Here is a 17,819-nt window from a genome sequence, read left to right as displayed (position 1 = left end):
GCCGTTGGCAGGCCCTCTGGCCTCAGAATCTTCTTCTGCAGCCCAGGAGGCCAAGGCTGAGCCCTGATCAGCCTGAGGGCATAGAGCCAGGCACGCCAGACATCGGGTCTCCGCTCCCCGCCCCCACCCCATCCTGTCGGTCCACCTTAAAGCCTCTCCTTGTCCCCCTCCCACTATGGCTTTGGGCCAGATCTGTGCCCTATTTTTAGGCAAAAATTGGCAAAGAGAATGGGTTGGGACGTGGTTTCTGCCTCTGTTAACACCTCCTCTTCTGCAGGCCTGCTGCGGGTGGTCCAGAGCAGGGCGGGGCGGAGGGGGGGGTCCCCCTCCCATGGCACCCAGCAACCGACTGCAGGGGATAAATGGCAGGGCGCCAGGCACTGTCCTGGTCAGATTCTGACCCTCAGCCCCGACACCCCCAGGGCAGCAGGGGCTCCCCACTCTTGGACCACAGGTCCCACGAGGTGGGGACCTGTTCTTTCATTTCCAGCCCCAGCCCAGGGGGTGCCTGGCACACAGTGTGTGCCCAGGAAACGCTTGCTGATGGCAGTGATTTCATCACCAGATGCCGCGGGGCCTCGACATGGGCTCCTGGGGAGGAAGGCGGGGATCGCTGGACCCCTCCTCCCCGGCCCTGAGGCAGCCGAGTGCCCCCGCCCCAGAGGGCCTGCGCGGTCTGGGAGGGCGCTGCCTGCCCTGACCCCAAACCTCTCGGCCGGATCCCCCCCCCCCACCCCGAGAATTTGAACCCGGTGAACCCCTGGCAACCCCCGCTGCGGGACTGAGGGCGGGGTCTGGCCTCCCGCAGACCCCTCCTCGCCGGCGCCCCGCCCCTCCACGGCTCCCCATCCTCTGCCGGCCCGGCCCCCACCCCCAGGCTTCGTCCCTTGCGCCGCCCCCTCCTCTGTCCCCCTTCCCCAGCCCCCCTCCCGCCGTCCCCGCGCGGTGGCGGCCGCCGGAGCCACGTGTGCGGGCGTGCAGGGAAGCGCGGCCACGCCTGGCCCGGCCATCATTCCCGACGCGGCGGCCCCTCGGTGCGCCCGGCCGGGTCCCCGAGCGCCGGGTCCCCGAGATGAGCGCGGGCTCGGAGCGCCGGGCGGCGGCGGCCCCCAGAGCGGTGCCCGCGCCCCGCGCCTCCAGGGTGGAGCTGCGGCTTAGCTGCCGCCACCTGCTGGACCGCGACCCGCTCACCAAGTCCGACCCCAGCGTGCTGCTGCTGCTGCGGTCCCAGAATCAGTGGGTGCAGGTAGGGGCGCCGGCCGGGCCGAGCCCAGCGGCGACTGGGGGCCTGGAGCTGCGGACGCGGAGACCGGAGGCGGTGGGCAGGGGACCGGGTCTAGAGAGGGGGTGTCCGGCACTTGGGGGGCGCTGGACCGGAGGCGACTGAGAGGACCCCCAGGTAGAGAGAGGGAGCACCCCAGTGCGGTTGCGAGCAGGTTCCCGTTTGGGGGGCTTGGGGACAAGAGTGAGGCACCCAGGCTTGAGGGTGCTGGCAGGGGGCTTTCCTAAGGGGCACAGAAGGGCCTGGGGGCTGCAGAAGTGAGTGGCGTGGCCCGAGTGGTGACGCAGGGTGGGCCTGGGCTCGTGGGTCCCCCCGGCCTGCGGGGCATGCAGGAGGGACACTTCTCTGCCAGGTCCTCACCCATCAGGCAGAGGCACCCAGACCGCAGACCAGGGAGCGCCGAGGGCCGGGCAGGGCTGCTGGGTTAGGGGGAGCTGCTGACCGAGTCTGGGGCACTAGGGAGCCAGAGATTGATCTCTGGCCCACCTGGAGGGCAGCCAGTCGCCTGCTCTCCTGTAGGGTCCTGCGGACTCCAGCATGAGTGCCGAGCCCCGGGTGACCCAGCGCAGTGCACGTGGCCGGGCTGGGACAGCTGGGGTCTGGTTTGTGCTCCCCACAGACCCAGTTCTTCCTGTGATACCTTCTGGTCCTGGGGGTCACTGGGGTGCCTGTCCAGCCTGCTGCCCCTAGTCACCCCCAGCCCAGCCCTCCCCGTGTGCAGGTCGTGGCAACAGCTCAGGGCCCTGTGCGTTGTGCAAAGTGCTGTCTCAGTCACCACTCCTGTGTGCACCTCACCTTGAAAGGCCAAGAAAGGCGGGTTGTGGGCTGGAGAGGTTGGGGGTTGAAGCCTCCCTGTGCTCTAGCGCTCCCCCTGGGGAGGACCTGGGTGGGGAAGCGGGCAGGACGTGGTGGAGGCAGACCCGTGGGGCCCCCACCTGTGAGGACACAGTGCTGGAGGCTCCAGGCGCCAGCTTCTGGGGACCTGCTTTTTGCTCCCCCGATGCCGTGACCTGATGCGGTCTCTTGTGGTCTCTGGACCACCAGCCTCCTGGGGCCGCAAAACCCTGCCCGTCTTCGACCTTGGAGGCAAAGGGCCCGCCCCGGCCCAGTGTCTTTGGGGGGGGGGGGACACTGGGGAGGATCTGTGACGAGGGGTGTCTGTGCCCTAGCCTCCCGTTAGTCTTTGTTTCTTGGCCTTGGCACTACTGGGTGCGGATGTCCCTGAGAAAGGATGGCCCACAAAGGCCCCCCCATCTGAGAGCGTGGGAGTTTGTGGACACTGGAGGGACCCTCCCCAGGCTGGGCTGTGCTTTGGGGACAGAGAGGGGCCCAAGATGTAGGAGAGATATGGCACCCAGGGGGAGTCTCTGCCCCCCACCCCAGTCTCCCTGCCTGCCCAGCTGGGGAGAGATCTCCGTTTGGGTTTGTCCGGCCCAGGAGTCTGATCCAACCCTGTTCCTGATTGGACTGCTTTTGCATGGGACCCTTCCCCTCTCCGAGCCTCAGTTTCCCCATCTGTGACGGGGGTGGAGCAGGCTGTTTTGGGCATGACATGAGAAAATGCAGAGACTGCAGCCTGTGGCTGGACAGGGGTGGGGGTCTTTGTTTCAGGGAGGGAGGTGCCCGCCGCCCAGGGGTGGCCGGAAGCCATGTGGGGTTTGGAGTCCTGAGGACTAGAGAGCAGGTTGGTGGGGGAGGGGGACTTCCCAGGGTACGGCCTGGAAGTGAGTCCTTCAGGAGCCCTGAGGGCAGGTGAGCGGAGGCTGCGGGCCAGCGCCGGGCACAGGGCGCTAGGGAGAGGCGGGCGGGGGGGGGGGACCGACTCCTGTGGGGCCCCCACACTGGCTGCTTGCAGGTGGACAGAACGGAAGTGGTCCGGAGCAGCCTGCACCCTGTGTTCTCCAAGGTCTTCACGCTCGACTACTACTTTGAGGAGGTGCAGAAGCTGCGCTTTGAGGTCTATGACACCCGGGGACCCAGCGACCTTGGCTATCAGGACGATGACTTCCTTGGGGGCATGGAGTGCACCTTGGGGCAGGTGGGCCCCGTCCCCTCGGGAGGGAGGAGGGCAAGAGGGATCCCGGAGCGTGGAAAGTGCAGCTGGGCTAATGCTGAGGGCTGGGGGCGGGGCGTGGGGGGGGGGGTGGGGGACAGCTGTGCTCCAGGCTCCTCGGAGGTCCCTCCCTTCGGGACAAGTATCCTGCTCTGCCCGTCTCCACAGTGACTTCCCTTAAAAATTCCTTATTAGTTTTAAAAATACGTAGTTTTGAGCTGGGTAACACATTCATATAATTCAAAATTCAGGAAGAGTGAAAGGCAAGCCATGGGACGCGCACCCTCGCCTGTCCGCGAGTTCACACTCTCGCGTGAGAACGTGAGGGGGTATTTGTTCTCTGTGTGTATATACGTATATATTTTAACACGAAGTACGTACACTATTACTGTTCTGCGCTGCTTTCTTTGCTGCCGTGGCACGAGATCCCTTCCACCCCGTGACGTCAACGTGTCCCCACTCCGCCCTGCAGCCGGCCGGCCAGCCCGCTGGGGGCTGCTGTCAGCAGAGGGACAGTTTGCAGTCCTCAGATGATGTCCCGTCCACTAGCTGTTCCGTTAGCCGCATGGCAAGAGCGCTTGCCAGCCACCACTGAGACAGCCTGGGCACCGGGCTGCGGGCCACACGCTTCGCTCTCAGCCTGTGATGGGAGATGCTTCCTTTTTACGGAGGCATGATTTCCATCCAGGAGAACGCGGAGACCTAAAGGGTTGATGTTGATGAGTTTAGGCACCTGTCTTCCTGCCCGTCACCAGCTCACATCACCCTACAGACCCCTCCTCTCCAGCACGTCCCTGCTAGTTTTGCCTGTTCTAGAACTTCCTGTTCATGAATCACACAGTGTGTTCTCATTTGTGCCCGGTTTCTTGCACCCAGCGTGATGTCTGCATGACTCATCCCCATGGCCGTCTGCGTCGGAGCTGGTCTGGGGTGGGCCCCCTGTCATCCCATTTTATAGATGACAGCACGGATCACTGCACAGCAGCAGAGCGGGATTTGACACGTATGCACGGACTGCATGTACACACGGGCACGAGTGCACGGACGCGTGTATGGATGCATGCACGGACACAGAGAAACGTGTGAGCACACACGTGTCGGGACCGACTTGTAAACTGTAGACAGTGAAAAGGCCCATCGAGGCCGGCACGGCCCTCGGGGCAGCTGCAGTCAGTGGTCAAGGGTATGGACAGTGGCCCTGAACCCCAGTTGCGTGACCTTGAGCAAGCCCCTGACCCCTGTCCGAACCTCCAAGCATCAGGCACCTCAGTGGGTGTTTGAGGGGACCAAGAAGAAAGAGCTTATTGACCACACACTGGTTCACACAGCAGCTTTCCCCCTTCTGATCGGAGAGCCCGTAGCAGTGCAGCCCGTAAGTGGGAGAACCTGGGGCCACACGGCCTCCCTCCCTTCACACCTTGCGGAGAGCTTTCCCACCCTTAGCCCGTTTTGACCTTCCGGCACGCAGGCAATGTTCCCGTGTGCTCGGAAGCCGTTAGGTAGGCAGGAGCCGAGGGGCGGGTGGCTGGGAATACGCCGTGTGCTGTCTGGACTTAGCTCACTTTGCACGGTCGCCCCTGCTCTGGGAGCTGGCCGCAGGTGGGGCCAGGTGAGCACTGATGAGCATCGGGGGTGCTGTCACCATGGCGATAGCGCGTGTTTCTGCGTTGGCCAGCAACGAGTGGAGTCCCCTACGAAGTCATGGGCACTTTGGCAGCCGTGGGGCGGGGTGGGGGCGCGGGGGGCGCGGCGGGGGGAGGGTGCGGGCTGTCATCCTTGAGCTCTTCTACAGACCAGGGCGCCTATTGCCTCAGTGCTGCCCTCTGGTGAGCAGGTGCCCTGGCTGCATACAGCTGCCCTGTGTCAACTCTCGGCCCCAGTTAGGGGCTTGTAGCCAAATGAGGGCCAGGTGAAGGGGAGGGGGTGGCCCAGGTGGGCAGGGGCAGGGGGGAGCCCACGGGGAGGCCGCACAGGGTGGTGGAGAGCCAGGTCGCACTCTTGCTCCCGACCCTTTGCCACCTCCACAGCCGGGAGTCCAGTGTGGCGCCCAGGAACCCCCTCGGTCCCCTGCGGGCCGGGGAACTGTTTGAAGCCCCTCGCTGCCCTTGGGGCAGGGACCGGGGACACCCCACACAGCCTACCTGAGCTGCTGGGGAGCTGGGGCTGGGTGGGCGTTCCTGGCCCAGCATGTGGGGCCGTGGCCCCAGGCGGTGCCTCCTCACTGAGCCTGTCTCCCCTCCTGACACGAGGGCCAGGTCCGGGGTGAGGGGCGGTGGCCACACAGAGGGATGTCCGGTGGCCGAGCGACTCAAGGGAGGGCGTGGGGCCCTGGGGCGTTGATTTGGAGGAGCTGGGCTGCCCAGGGAGACTGAGGGCCGGGTCGGCGTGCCCGGGGGGGGGGGGGGGGGGACGGGAGCTGACCCCTCCCTCGCTGTTCTGACTTCCAGATTGTGGCCCAGAAGAAGGTGACCCGTGCCCTGCTGCTCAGGTTCGGCAGGAATGCCGGCAAGTCCACCATCACGGTGAGGCTGCCCGCCTTCCCGCCCAGCCCCTCCACCCCGCAGACCCCACCCCTTTCTCCTCGTGGCTCTCAGAGGCCTGCCCCGAAGGCAGCTGGCGAGCCCCGGGCCGCCTGGGGGCCTGTGGAGCTCGGAGCCACGGCTTTCCTCCTAGGTGACAGCTGAGGACATCTCCGGGAACAATGGCTACGTGGAGCTGTCCTTCCGGGCCAGGAAGCTGGACGACAAGGTGAGTGGAGGCTGCCCGCGTGGGCCCAGGGCACATACCGCCGACGCCATGAGCCCCCCCCTCCCCCAGCTTTGCCCTCCTGACGCCACAGACACAGGGCTGCTGAGTGAGGAGCACGCGGAGCCCGTGGGGCCGGCCACCCCGTCACCATTGTTCCTGTGCCCTGGGCCCCTTCCTGCCACATCTGTAAGTGCTCATGCCTCCTGAGGCAGGGGCACTTGTGGCCCCTGTTTAGTGACGGGGACACATGCTCAGGGCGGTCACCATCCGGACAGTGGAAGAACTGGCCGTGAGCTCGGCTCCGTCGGGTGCTCACACAGGGTGGGGGCCCAGAGCAGGGTCTCAGCTGGTAGACGCCGTCCCCTGGGGGGGAGGAGCAGGGGCGGTGGGGGTGCCAGCTGGGGGTGTGCACACGTGGCTGGAGGGAGGCTGGGCCCGGGCCCGGGAGTTACAACAAAGCTGCTGGGGGGCCAGCGAAGGCTCTAGAGGGGAGGACAAGGCGTTGGATCATTCTGAGAGGCTCTTGGGAAGGGTCATGCCCTCATTTCCTAGCTAAGGAGATAGAGGCTCCAGGGGTGCAGCCTCTGTCCCCCCTCTAGGACCAAGCGCAGCCTCTGCCCCTCCTCCAGGACCTCTTCAGCAAGTCAGACCCCTTCCTGGAGCTATACCGGGTCAATGACGATGGGAGTGAGCAGCTGGTGTACCGGACCGAGGTGAGGGCTCCCTGCCCTGCACCTTGACATCCCCTGCAGAACTTTGGGGACGGGAATGAGAAGAGAGGGGCAGAAGCCAGCCCGTCTCCCCCCCACCCCGGGTCCTCCCGGCACCCCGACGGCTGCGGGGGCCTTCACCCCCAGCACCCAGCTCCTTGCATCAGGGAGCCGGCAGGCCAGGCCGTCTGCCACTAGAATTCACAACTGTGTTTTGTTGTCCCCGCCTACAGGTGAGATGGCATTTTAGATACAGCAGTGAGAGAGCACTTCCTTTTTTTTTTTAAGCATATTTATTTTGAGAGAGAGAGCGCGTGTGCACGTGCAAGCAGGGGAGAGGCAGAGGGAGGGAGAGAGAATCCCAAGCAGGCTCTGAGCTGTCAGCATCGAGTCCGACAAGGGCTCCATGTCAAGACCGTGACCTGAGCCAAAACCAAGAGTCAGGCGCTCAACAAACTAAGCCACCAGGCGCCCCGAGAACATTTGCTTGTGAGATAAATTAATTTGAGTAAAAAAAAGAGGCTATTTAAAGAAAAAGCTGGGGGTCCAGGGGGTCCAGGAATGTGGCACAAGTTACGAAGGTGGTTCCTGAAGGACCGGCTTCAGAACTACAGGGGTCCTGGGCCCCCAGTCCTGCCTGGAACCTGAGCCGGCCCCCCCCACCCCCGGCCCACAGGTGGTGAAGGACAACCTCAGCCCCGTGTGGGAGCCTTTCAAGGTGTCGCTGAACAACCTCTGCAGCTGTGAGGAGACGCGGCCTCTGAAGGTGGGGGTGGCAGGGGGGGGTGGCAGGTGGGGGGTGGCAGGGGGCCGGCCTGGCTGCAGGGGAATGGAGACGTCCAGGTGGGGGGCCCAGAGGGGCCGGTGGCCTGAGGGGCCTGGGCTCCCCAGTGCCTCGTCTGGGATCACGACTCCCGCGGAAAGCACGACTTCATCGGGGAATTCTCCACCACCTTTGAGGAAATGCAGAAAGCCTTTGGGGAGGACCAGGTGAGCTGGGGCCCCTCCCTGTCCGCCCCCCCAAACAGGGTGGAAACAGGGTGAAAGTGGGGCCCTGCCCCATCTGCTAAGGGATCGCTGGGAGGAGCCTCAAGAAGCAGGTAGGGCACCAGCCTGAGCTGAGTCGGCCCCAGAAATTGCTATTGTCGGCAAACCCCCGAGATCGAGGACCACGCCTGCCGGGTGGCCAGAGTAGGGACGACAGTCACTGTGTTACAGGTGGAAAAATGCTGTCCAGGGCTGGGGTTTTGAGGCCTCCCTGCCCCCTTGGAGCGGGGTTTGGGCACTGGCGCTCTGGGGTGGGGGTCTCTGTCTCTCCCTGTGCCCCAGGCCCAGTGGGACTGCGTGAATGCCAAGTACAGGCAGAAGAAGCGTAATTACAAGAACTCTGGGGTGGTCATCCTGGCAGACCTGAAGGTGAGCTGCGGCCCCTGCCCGCAGACGCCCCACTCACCCACAGTGGGGAGGGGGCTGGCTCCCGCCTAAACTCGACAGAGAGACAACGGGGCACAGGCGCACCCCTCCCTGCAGATCTCCCGTTGTCAGATGGACGCCAGGGGTCTGATGGTCCCCAGTACGTGCGGGAGGGAAGTGGGAGGGATGGACGGGAGGGGAGACAGAGGAGGGGAATGGGGGGGGCTGCCCCAGGCAGAGAGCTGGGGGAGAAGGGCAGGTCCCCGGGGCCCCGGCCTCAGTTTCAGGGCGTGGGGCGTCCTGGGCGGGCCCTGCCGACCTCCCTGCCTGGAAGTCCTACAGGGTTCACTCTTTCCTGGACTACATCATGGGCGGCTGTCAGATTCACTTCACCGTGAGTGCACGGGCCCCTCCACACCAGCAGAGCCCGGGCGCCCTGCCCACCCCGGATGTAACTCGGAGCCTGGCCCGGGGCCCGGGGCGGATGTGCAGAAGTGGGTACAGTGAGGCCCCTGACCGGGCTCGGGGCCCTTCCCGTGCAGATGAAGTGGGCACTTGGGTCTCAGGAGCTGCCCGGGGGTCGCCCTCCACGAGAGCAGTGACAGGAAGACCTGTGTGGCAAGAATGCAGTGGCACCTGTGGCGGCCGGGGACAGCGCCAGAAGCCACGAGACCCAACGGCGGTGGCTCTGGTCCGGAGCTGTGGGTGTCAGTGGGGCGGGAGAGCCCGGCGTCCGTGCCTCTTGTGTCCGCCTCGCCGCTCGCTCGTGGCTGCACGGGTCCCGGTCTTGCCACCCGGTGGCAGCCAGATTGGCCTGAGGGAAGCGTCCCGGCTGGGCCGCGTGGGGACCCCAGCCCGGGGGCTTGAACTCGCAGTCCCTGCCCAGGCAGAGCGGCAGCAGAGAAGAGATTGCGCCTGGTCGTGGCATGGGTCCCTTGCCAGCAGCCCGCCCCCGCGCCCAGGCACTTGGCTGCAGGTGCTCGTGGCTCTGTGACCATGCCCTGTGCCGTGGGCCGGTATCACCCGCGTGGTGCTTCTTGCCGCCTGGGGATCTGCGTAGACGGGGTTGGCAGGGTCCGGGCTTGCTGCTCAGCGCCAGTGCCCACATCTCCCCAGGGTGGCCCTTTTGCCCCAGCAGAGAGCCCGGCCCTGGGACTGTCGCCTCAGGAGTCTCCTCCCACGGGCCCCGGAACTGCTCTAGTTTGCACCCCTCACCAGGCAGCTGCCCACGCCTCCTTCCCCCTGCCTGTCAGATGGGGCTCTGGGTGCCTAGTTCCCGCCCGGGGTGGGAGAGGGGCCCCCGGCTCATGAGCCTGGGTCTCTGCAGGTGGCCATCGATTTCACAGCCTCCAACGGTGACCCGCGGAACAGCTGCTCTCTGCACTATATCAACCCTTTCCAGCCCAACGAGTACCTGCAGGCCCTGGTGGCCGTGGGAGAGATCTGCCAGGACTATGACAGGTGCGGTCCCTGTCCCCCCCCCCCCGCCACTGGCCTTGTCCCCAGGACTATGACAGGTGCGGCCCTGCCCCTACTGCCTTGTTCCCAGGATGATGACAGGTGTGGCCCCACACCCACTGTCCTGTCCTCAGGATTATGACAGGTGCGGTCCCTGTCCCCCCCCCGCCACTGGCCTTGTCCCCAGGACTGTGACAGGTGTGGCCCTGCCCCTACTGCCTTGTTCCCAGGATGATGACAGGCGTGGCCCCACACCCACTGTCCTGTCCTCAGGATTATGACAGGTGTGGTCCCTGTCCGCCCCCGCCACTGGCCTTGTCCCCAGGACTATGACAGGTGTGGTCCCTGTTCCCCCCCCCTCCCTACTGGCCCTGTCCCCAGGACTATGACAGGTGCAGCCCTGCCCCTACTGCCCTGTCCCCAGAGTGATGACAGGTGTGGCCCCACCCCCACTGTCCTGTCCCCAGGATTATGACAGGTGCGGTCCCTGCCCTTCCACTAGCCCTGTCCCCAGGATTATGACAGGTAAAGCCCTGCCCTTACTGCCCTGTTCCCAGGACGATGACAGGTGTGGTCCCTGTTCCCCCCCCCCCCACTGGCCTTGTCCCCAGGATGATAACAGGTGCGGCCCTGGCCCCACTGCCCTGGCCCTAGGACGATGACAGGTGTGGCCCTGCCCCCACTGGCCCTGTCCCCAGGACTATGGCAGGTGTGGTCCCTGACCCTCCGCTAGCCCTGTCCCCAGGACTATGACAGGTGTGGATCACCCCCCCACTCACCCTGTCCCCAGGACTATGACAGGTACCGCCCTGCCCCCCCATCACCCTGTGCCCAGGACAATGACAGGTGCGGCCCCTACCCCCCACTTGCCCCTCGCCTCCCTGCCTCCCTGGACTCCAGCGCAGACTTGGGCCCGGGCCCGGAGGGTCATCATGACTCTACACTGACCAGAGGAACCTGCCTGAGGCTGGCAATGTGTGGGCCACGGTGGGTGGGGCTCGCTCCACGGGCCAGACCCGACGTCCTGCGTGGCTGATCTCTGAGGTGAAGCTCGGGTCAAAACCGGCATGTGTTGACATGGGGCTGGGTCTCAGTCACATGGCTTTCACCCTGCACACACACACACACACACACACACACACACACACACACACGCAGGGGATCTGTGTCCCACTTTACAGGCCAGCAAACTGAGGCCATGGACGAACAGAAGGCTGTCGGGGTGGGTGGCAGACAGCGGAGGTCCCAAGTCAGGAGGCCAACACTTCCCAGGGTCTGGTTGCCTCCCCAGGAGTACTGTTGCTCCCAGAGCAAAGACAGAGACTGAGGAGATGGCTCACCCCTGCGTGGGTGTCTTCACTGCTCAGTGCCTCAGTTTCCCCCATGCGGCTCAGAGCAGAGCCAGCCCCTCGGGAAAGTGTCACCCAGGGGTGGATTAGAGCTGGCTGTCCTGGTTCTGGTGAATGTCTCCCCAAGCACCCCACGCCCCGCCCTCAGGGAAGTCAGGGGCCCCGTTTGAGACCATTGCTTCTTTTCCAGTGACAAGAGATTTTCTGCTCTGGGGTTTGGAGCACGGATCCCTCCCAAGTATAGGTAGGGGAGCCTGGGGACCGGGAACCCCACCCCCTTGCCTCTGCCGGGGGGGCCCCCAGGGCCCTGCTGCTTCTCCCCAGCACAGGCTGTCCTGGGTCGCTGCTGCCTCTGCCTCTCACTGCTGGGAACCGGCTCCTAAGTGACAGTGGGCAGATTGCGGAGACCCTGCGCTTGCGGCCAGAGAGGCTGACCTTGGTCACCCAGCACTAGTGACCTCTGGAGAACTGAACACAAACTCCGTGTCTCTGTCAGGAGAAGGGGAATGAGTCTGGAATCTTCAGCCGCAAATAGCAGTTCATCTGGCTTAAGCCCGAAAACGTGGCGGGAGGGACTTCTTGGTTAATGCGACTCAAAGCCTGGGGCCTCCTGTCTGCCCTCTGACCCGGGGTACTCCCTCCGCGAGGCTCTTTCCACATGCTGGTCCCGGGGGCTGCAAACCTACCGCATAGGCGGGGGGGGGGGGGGTCCTGAGGGGTCACCCAGCTGACAGTCCCTCTGTGCCCACCCAGGTGTCCCATGACTTTGCCATCAACTTCAACCCTGAGGACGATGAGTGTGAAGGTATAAGGGGCACGAGGCAGGCCCTGGGGGGGGGTGGGGGCGGCGTGCACCGGCCGGACTCACCCTCCTTCCCTGTAGGGATCCAGGGCGTGTGGAGGCCTATCGGAACTGGCCTGCCCAGGGTCCATCTCTATGGCCCCACCAACTGTGCCCCTGTCATCTCCAAGGTGGCCCGCATGGCAGCGCCGAGGAGAGCACTGGGGAGGCCTCCGTAGGTACCTGGGGCAGGTGGTGCGCTGGGGGCTGGGTGTTTTAGAAGGGGTGTGTGCCGTGGGGGGCCTGGGGCCAGGGGATGGTCTTCCCTCCTCCCCCTCCTTCCCTCCCTCCCCTTCCTTCTCTCCCCCCTCTTCCCTCCCTCCCTCCTTCCTCTCTCCCCCCTTCCCTCCTCCGCTTCTTCTCTCCCCCTCCTTCCCTCCTCCTCTCTCCCTTCTCCCCTCCCCCTCCTTCCTCCCTCCCCCTCCTTCTCTCCCCCTTCTTCCTCCCTCCCCCTCCTCTCCCCCCTCTTTCCTCCCTCCCCCTCCTTCTCTCCTACCCATTCTTCCCTCCCTCCCCCTCCTCTCCCCCTCTTGCCCTCCCCCTCCTTCTCTCCCTCGCGCCCCTCCCTTCCCTCCCCCTCCTTCCCTCCCCCCTCTTCCTTCCTCCATTTCCCTCCCGCCTTCCTCCCACCTGGTTCCCCCTTCCCTCTCTCTCTCCATGTGTGTATGCTACTATTGTTTTCTTTCCAAACCGTTTGAGAGTTGGCTGCTGGCCTCCTGGTGCCTCCGCCCCCAGCAGCAGGGACATTCTGTGCACAACCGCAGCTCGGCTTCCAAGCCCAAGGCATTGAAACAGACCCCCTTCCCATGGCACGCCTTTCCCCACGTGTCCACGTTTGCCTGGGGTCCCCGGATCTGCCCGGTGTCCCGGTCTCCTGACCTGCGTTGTTCCTCAGCCTTACCCTGACCACGTGACTTGCCCTTGTCCAGACTCCGGCTAGACTGTCTCTCATCCTGTGTTGGGGAAGCCCCACAGTTTACACTTTCTCTCCCAGGCACAGAGCCCCCAGAAGCCACAGTCTGCAGCCTCTTGCCCGGTTACCTCTTAGTGTTTTGGTGTGTATTTTCTACTATCCCTGTATCCTCTTACATAATCATAGCACAAATATCAATTTCAGGAAATGTAACTTAGCTACTGCACTTTTATCTAATCTATGGAATATGTTCCAATTTCATTAACTTCCCCGATTATAATTCCCTAGCACTACGTTTCTGGCACACGATCCAGGCCGGAATCAAGGATAGCAGGCATCTTCCCATGTTAGTTTGAAGCAAGTCCTAGATACATAGCTTCGTCTGCAAGTATCGGTATGAATGCCCAGAAGAGAGATAAAACATAGCTACAATGCACTGTCTCCCCTGAAAGACAAGGTTGGTCCCCTAGGATGAAATACCTGGGTGGTATATGCACGTCCAGCTGGGTAATTCACGTCCTGGTGGTTTTCACAGGCAGAGCAGGGTTAAAACGGCCCCTTGTGTGATTGGTGGACCCCTCCCCTCCCCACTCCGCCCATCACCAGCTTCCCGTACTGCGCAGCCGGCTTGTGTGTCCCGTAGGGTCTCCTGGTCTGGACTCTGCTGACCGTGTCCCTTGGTGGCATTCACCACATTCTTGTCATCTGATTCCCGTGAACAGGGCTCAGATTTCCCCCGAGGTGACAGAAATGTCCCCAGGAGGCACTCACGTCTGCTTCTCCCCTCGGTCAGAGCCTGCATCTTAACCGAGATGCTTCACGGGGTTTTGTGGGCTGTTAGACCCCCTCTCAGAGCAGCGCTGATACTGTGCGTAGGCGCTAGGTGTGACCTGGGACCACCCGATTTTCTCCTCTCTTTCCGTCCTGAGGGAAAGCAGGGTCCCTTCTTTCCAAGGCAGATACAGCCTCCTGGGGCCGGGCCACAGCCACCCACTGCCCAGCCCTGGGAGGCCCCGAGCTCGGGGGGCCTCAGAGCAAATCTGCCGTTCTGGTGGGGGGTGACGGAGCTCAGCGTTTGAGTAGCTGGCAAAGCTCGGGGCTGTGAGGTCTTAGGGGCCCTGGACCGAGGCTGGGGGGCAGGAGGAGGGCGTGGGGGCTTTGCCGAGGAGGGGCCGCCTATGCGGGGCTGAGGGCTGGGCTGGGTCCTGCCGGGAGACTGCCGAGTACAAGGCCACTCGTCCCACGGGTCTGGGGCTCAGAGGGGGAGCAGGGATTGGGTGGCAGGGGCCCCCCGTCGGATTGCCCTTGGTCCTTCCCTCAAGTGGTGGTGTAGGGCCAGCGCCCACTGGGCCGGGTGGTTCTTTCTTCTCCTTTATGTTTTCTCTTGTCCGGATTTTTAGTAGTTCTGTTTTGTTTTTGTTTTGTTTTTTTAACAATGGAAATGGACTTTTATTTGAAACAAGACCCGGTCCGTCTGTGCAGATGCGCCCAGGGCACCTGGCCCAGCTGTACCAGAGTTGTCCTTTCTCAGTTGTTCCTTGGGCCCCGGGCCACCTACAGGGTGTAGGAGGCCCCATCAGGCCGCTCCTTCTCCGGCCTCAGGCTTGGGTTCGGACCCAGGCTCCACCAGCTCAGCCCCTCCATCTGTAAGAGGCTGAGGCCGGGGGAGGGGGGACTGGGAGATGAGAAGCATCGGGCACAGAGGGGGGCATGAGCTCAAGTTGTATTGTGACTGTGATTATCGCCCTTTCGCAAACAACAATCTCTTAAAAGCCTGAAAACCAGCAGCATGCCTGCAGTGGCTTCCGGGTGGCTGGGGGAGGGGAGAGCTGGCTGGGGGACGTGGGGTTGCCCCGGGGGACACCTGGCCCTGAAGGGCCCCCAGGCAACCCCCAAGGGCCTGAGGAAGGGGTGGGGGGTGGCCCGTGCCCACTCTGTCCCTGTGTCCCCAGCAATACTACATCCTGCTGGTCCTGACTGACGGAGTGGTGACCGACATGGCGGATGCCCGGGAGGCCATCGTGCGCGCCTCCCACCTGCCCATGTCCATCATCATCGTGGGGGTGGGCAACGCTGACTTCACGGATATGCAGACCCTGGACGGGGACGAGGGCATCCTGCGCTCCCCGAGGGGCGAGCCGGCGCTCCGCGACATCGTGCAGTTTGTTCCCTTCCGGGAGCTCAAGAGCGTGAGTGCTGGTGGGGGTGTCACAGGCCTGCCTGCCGGGGAGGGGGGTGCCACAGGCCTGCCTTCGGGGGGTGGGGGTCACGGGCCTGCCTTCCAGGGGTGGGGCGGGTCACAGGCCTGCCTTCCGGGGAGCTGCCAGGCTCCCAGGCCGCTCCCCCGCTCCTGTCGTGAGCAGGATTTCAGCCACTTTAGAGCAGCTAGAAACCTTCCTATTTTGAAAACATCAAGCCTACACATACGAGAGAGGGCGGCACGGTGGGCTCCTGGGAGGGCACCACACAGTTTCTAGCACTTTCAGACCCTTTGTGAGACAGACACACGAAGGAAGTTCATGGCCAGTGGACACACTCACGGGGCTTTACGGGATGGGGGATGGGTACAACCCACCCCCTTCCTGCCTCTGACTGTGTGCCTGGAGGGGTGGCAGGGCCCTGGGGGCGCAGGGGCCCCACTCAGGACGGTGCCCGGAGCCCGTCCGAGGTCACCCCATGCCGGCGCTGTGCGCAGGGCAACCTCACACTCCGGGTGTCACAAAGGCTCGCCTGGCCACCAGGCGACTTACTGGTCGGCCACTGGGACAGATTCCACCACCGCTAGAGGGTGACGCTGGGGTTTGAGCAGCTCAGGGGCAAGAGGGTCTGGAGGGCCCCCAGCTGTGACGTAACCATGTTGTCCCCGCTCTGAAGGCGTCCCCGGCGGCGCTGGCCAAGTGCGTGCTGGCTGAGGTGCCCAGGCAGGTGGTGGAATACTTCAGCTACAGGGAGCTGCCTCCCAGAGGCCTCGGCACCCACACCCACGACGCTGGCCCCGAGAGGGCAGGGCAGCCAGGAGTGCGGCCGGTCTCTGTCTCAAGCACCCTTGGGGTGCCTTAGGCCCTCCCCCCCACACGTTCCAGAGCCCTCCTGTACCCCGCCCCCAGGCCCACCTCTTACCCTCCTGTGACCCTGCTGCCCAGACCAGCCTCTGGGGGCCCCCAAGGCTGAAGGCTGAACAAATCCAGGCCCCGGGAACCCTGAAACAGGAGCCGAAGGTGTGGGGTGCGGGTGGTAGCCCCCCATGCCTGGCCCTGCCCCAGCCAGGCAGGTGTAGGGTCGGGGGTGGGGAGGGTTCCCTGAGAGCAGGAGGAGGCCCCAGCAGCTCAGCCCAACGCGAAGGGAAGCTTATGGATCGGGGGGGGGGGGGGGGTTCCTGCTTCGCATCTGGTTCTCACGAGGAGGGGCCCGCAGCCTGCATCCCAGCTGTGGGGGAGACCGGGGTGCCCCCAGAGCTCCTGACCGGTCAGATTCCTCTTTCTTCCTGCCTTCCTCCCCTGTTGCTTCCCCCAGCTCAGCACCCAGGCCTCGGGGTCCGCAGGTGGGGGCTTAGGCATAATAAAGTGTCATCTTGTCCTCGAAGTGTTTGTGCCTTTACTGCCACCTCCCAGCCTCCACCCTGGGACAGGGGGTCTCTAGACTCAGGTTCTCGGGGTCCTTCCCGGACTGAAGGGAGGAGCCGCTCGGGAATGCCGGGAGGCAGTGCTGCCCCTCCCCCTGATCCACTGCCTGGAATCAGCCAGGCCCAGGTGGAGAGGGGTCGCCAGGCAGGAACCCAGGTGCCTTGAACTTGCAACTCAACTTTACAAGGACCTACTATGAGCTCCATGCTACACACTCTGTCAGAGAAGGAGCACCACCTGTCAAACCTCCGGGCCCTCTGGGGGTGGGCTTCTGATTGAGATTTCCCCTGGAATATGTTGTCTGGGGAAAAAAACAAAACAAAACTGTCCTGACCCTGAATCTATTCTCTCCTACCCACTCACCCATTCTCCATCCCTCCATCCATCCGTCTACCTGTCCCCCCACACATCCACCCTTCTCGCCCTCCGTTTATCCACCAATCCATCCATCTGTCTGTCCATCCATCCTTCCATCCATCCATCCATCCATCTATCTATCCCCCCACACATCCACCCTTCTCGCCCTCCATTTATCCACCAATCCATCCGTCTGTCCATCCATCCTTCCATCCATCCCTCCATCCCTCCCTCCATCTATCCATCTATCTATCTCCCCACACATCCACCCTTCTCGCCCTCATTTATCTACCAATCCATCCGTCCACCTGTCCGTCCATCTGTCCATCCATCCATCCACCCACTCACTCTGGAGACCTATTTTTAGCTTCTGATTCATCTCCTGTTAGGGAGAGATAATAGGCTTTGCCATGGTAACTTAGCTACTGCTGAATTCCGGAAGGGACGATGTTGGTCTCTTTGGGGATGGAGAGGACACCGGAGGAACAGCCCCCTCCATCTACACTGGGAGAAGCAGGGCCATAGGGTGGGGGAGGCCGTGGGCCCCAAGACGGGAGGGTGTGTGAGCTGTGTCCTGACCCAGCCACCGAGTCCTGTATGACCGGACTGTTTTAGTGGCAGAAAGCCTCAGACGGTTCAGGGCTGAGGCCAAGGGAAGTTGGTCGGTTCCGACCCCAGGGGGCACAAAATGCACAGAGAGCCAGCTAAGGAGAAGTGGAGGGGGTCTGCGCACAGCCCCAAGGCAGCAGGGGCGGGCAGTGGCTCTGGGCCAGCGGGCAGGGCAGCGGAGGAAGGGTGTCATCTTGCAGCTGATGCCTTAGCAGACATGTAGCCACTCCCAGAACAGGTGAGGTGGGGAGGGAGCGGCGGCGGAGGCCCCGGCCTCTGCCCTCCACCCTTCCCCTCTGCCCTTTCTTCTCCGGCCAACAGGAAGCAGGGAGCAGCTGGGGGCGGGCGGGGGGTGGGGGGGGGTGGGAGGCCTATGGAGGATCCCCTCCTGGACTGGAGGGAGGCAGGAGGCTGTGGGCGTGGGGCCTGGCCGGCGGGCAGGCTCAGCTGGGCACCTGTCGGA

General features: G+C 63.7%; 1 protein-coding gene across 1 annotated transcript; it reads left to right on the top strand.

Annotated features, from left to right (window-relative positions):
- The first annotated feature begins 1,072 nt into the window (after positions 1 to 1,072).
- On the top strand, positions 1,073 to 16,341 carry CPNE7 (copine 7). Its single transcript, XM_030298554.1, is given in 16 exon segments — positions 1,073 to 1,246; positions 3,138 to 3,320; positions 5,783 to 5,857; positions 6,009 to 6,083; positions 6,713 to 6,796; positions 7,470 to 7,559; positions 7,685 to 7,783; positions 8,123 to 8,209; positions 8,541 to 8,600; positions 9,534 to 9,667; positions 11,204 to 11,257; positions 11,748 to 11,818; positions 11,897 to 11,998; positions 12,001 to 12,029; positions 14,720 to 14,956; positions 15,642 to 16,341. Coding segments are annotated over 16 exon segments (1,740 nt in total). The 3' UTR covers positions 15,828 to 16,341.
- The last annotated feature ends 1,478 nt before the right edge of the window (positions 16,342 to 17,819 follow it).

The sequence above is a fragment of the Lynx canadensis genome, chromosome E2 (assembly GCF_007474595.2).
Source record: "Lynx canadensis isolate LIC74 chromosome E2, mLynCan4.pri.v2, whole genome shotgun sequence".
Classification (NCBI taxonomy): Eukaryota; Metazoa; Chordata; class Mammalia; order Carnivora; family Felidae; genus Lynx; species Lynx canadensis.
This window is presented reverse-complemented; position numbering and strand designations above follow the sequence as displayed.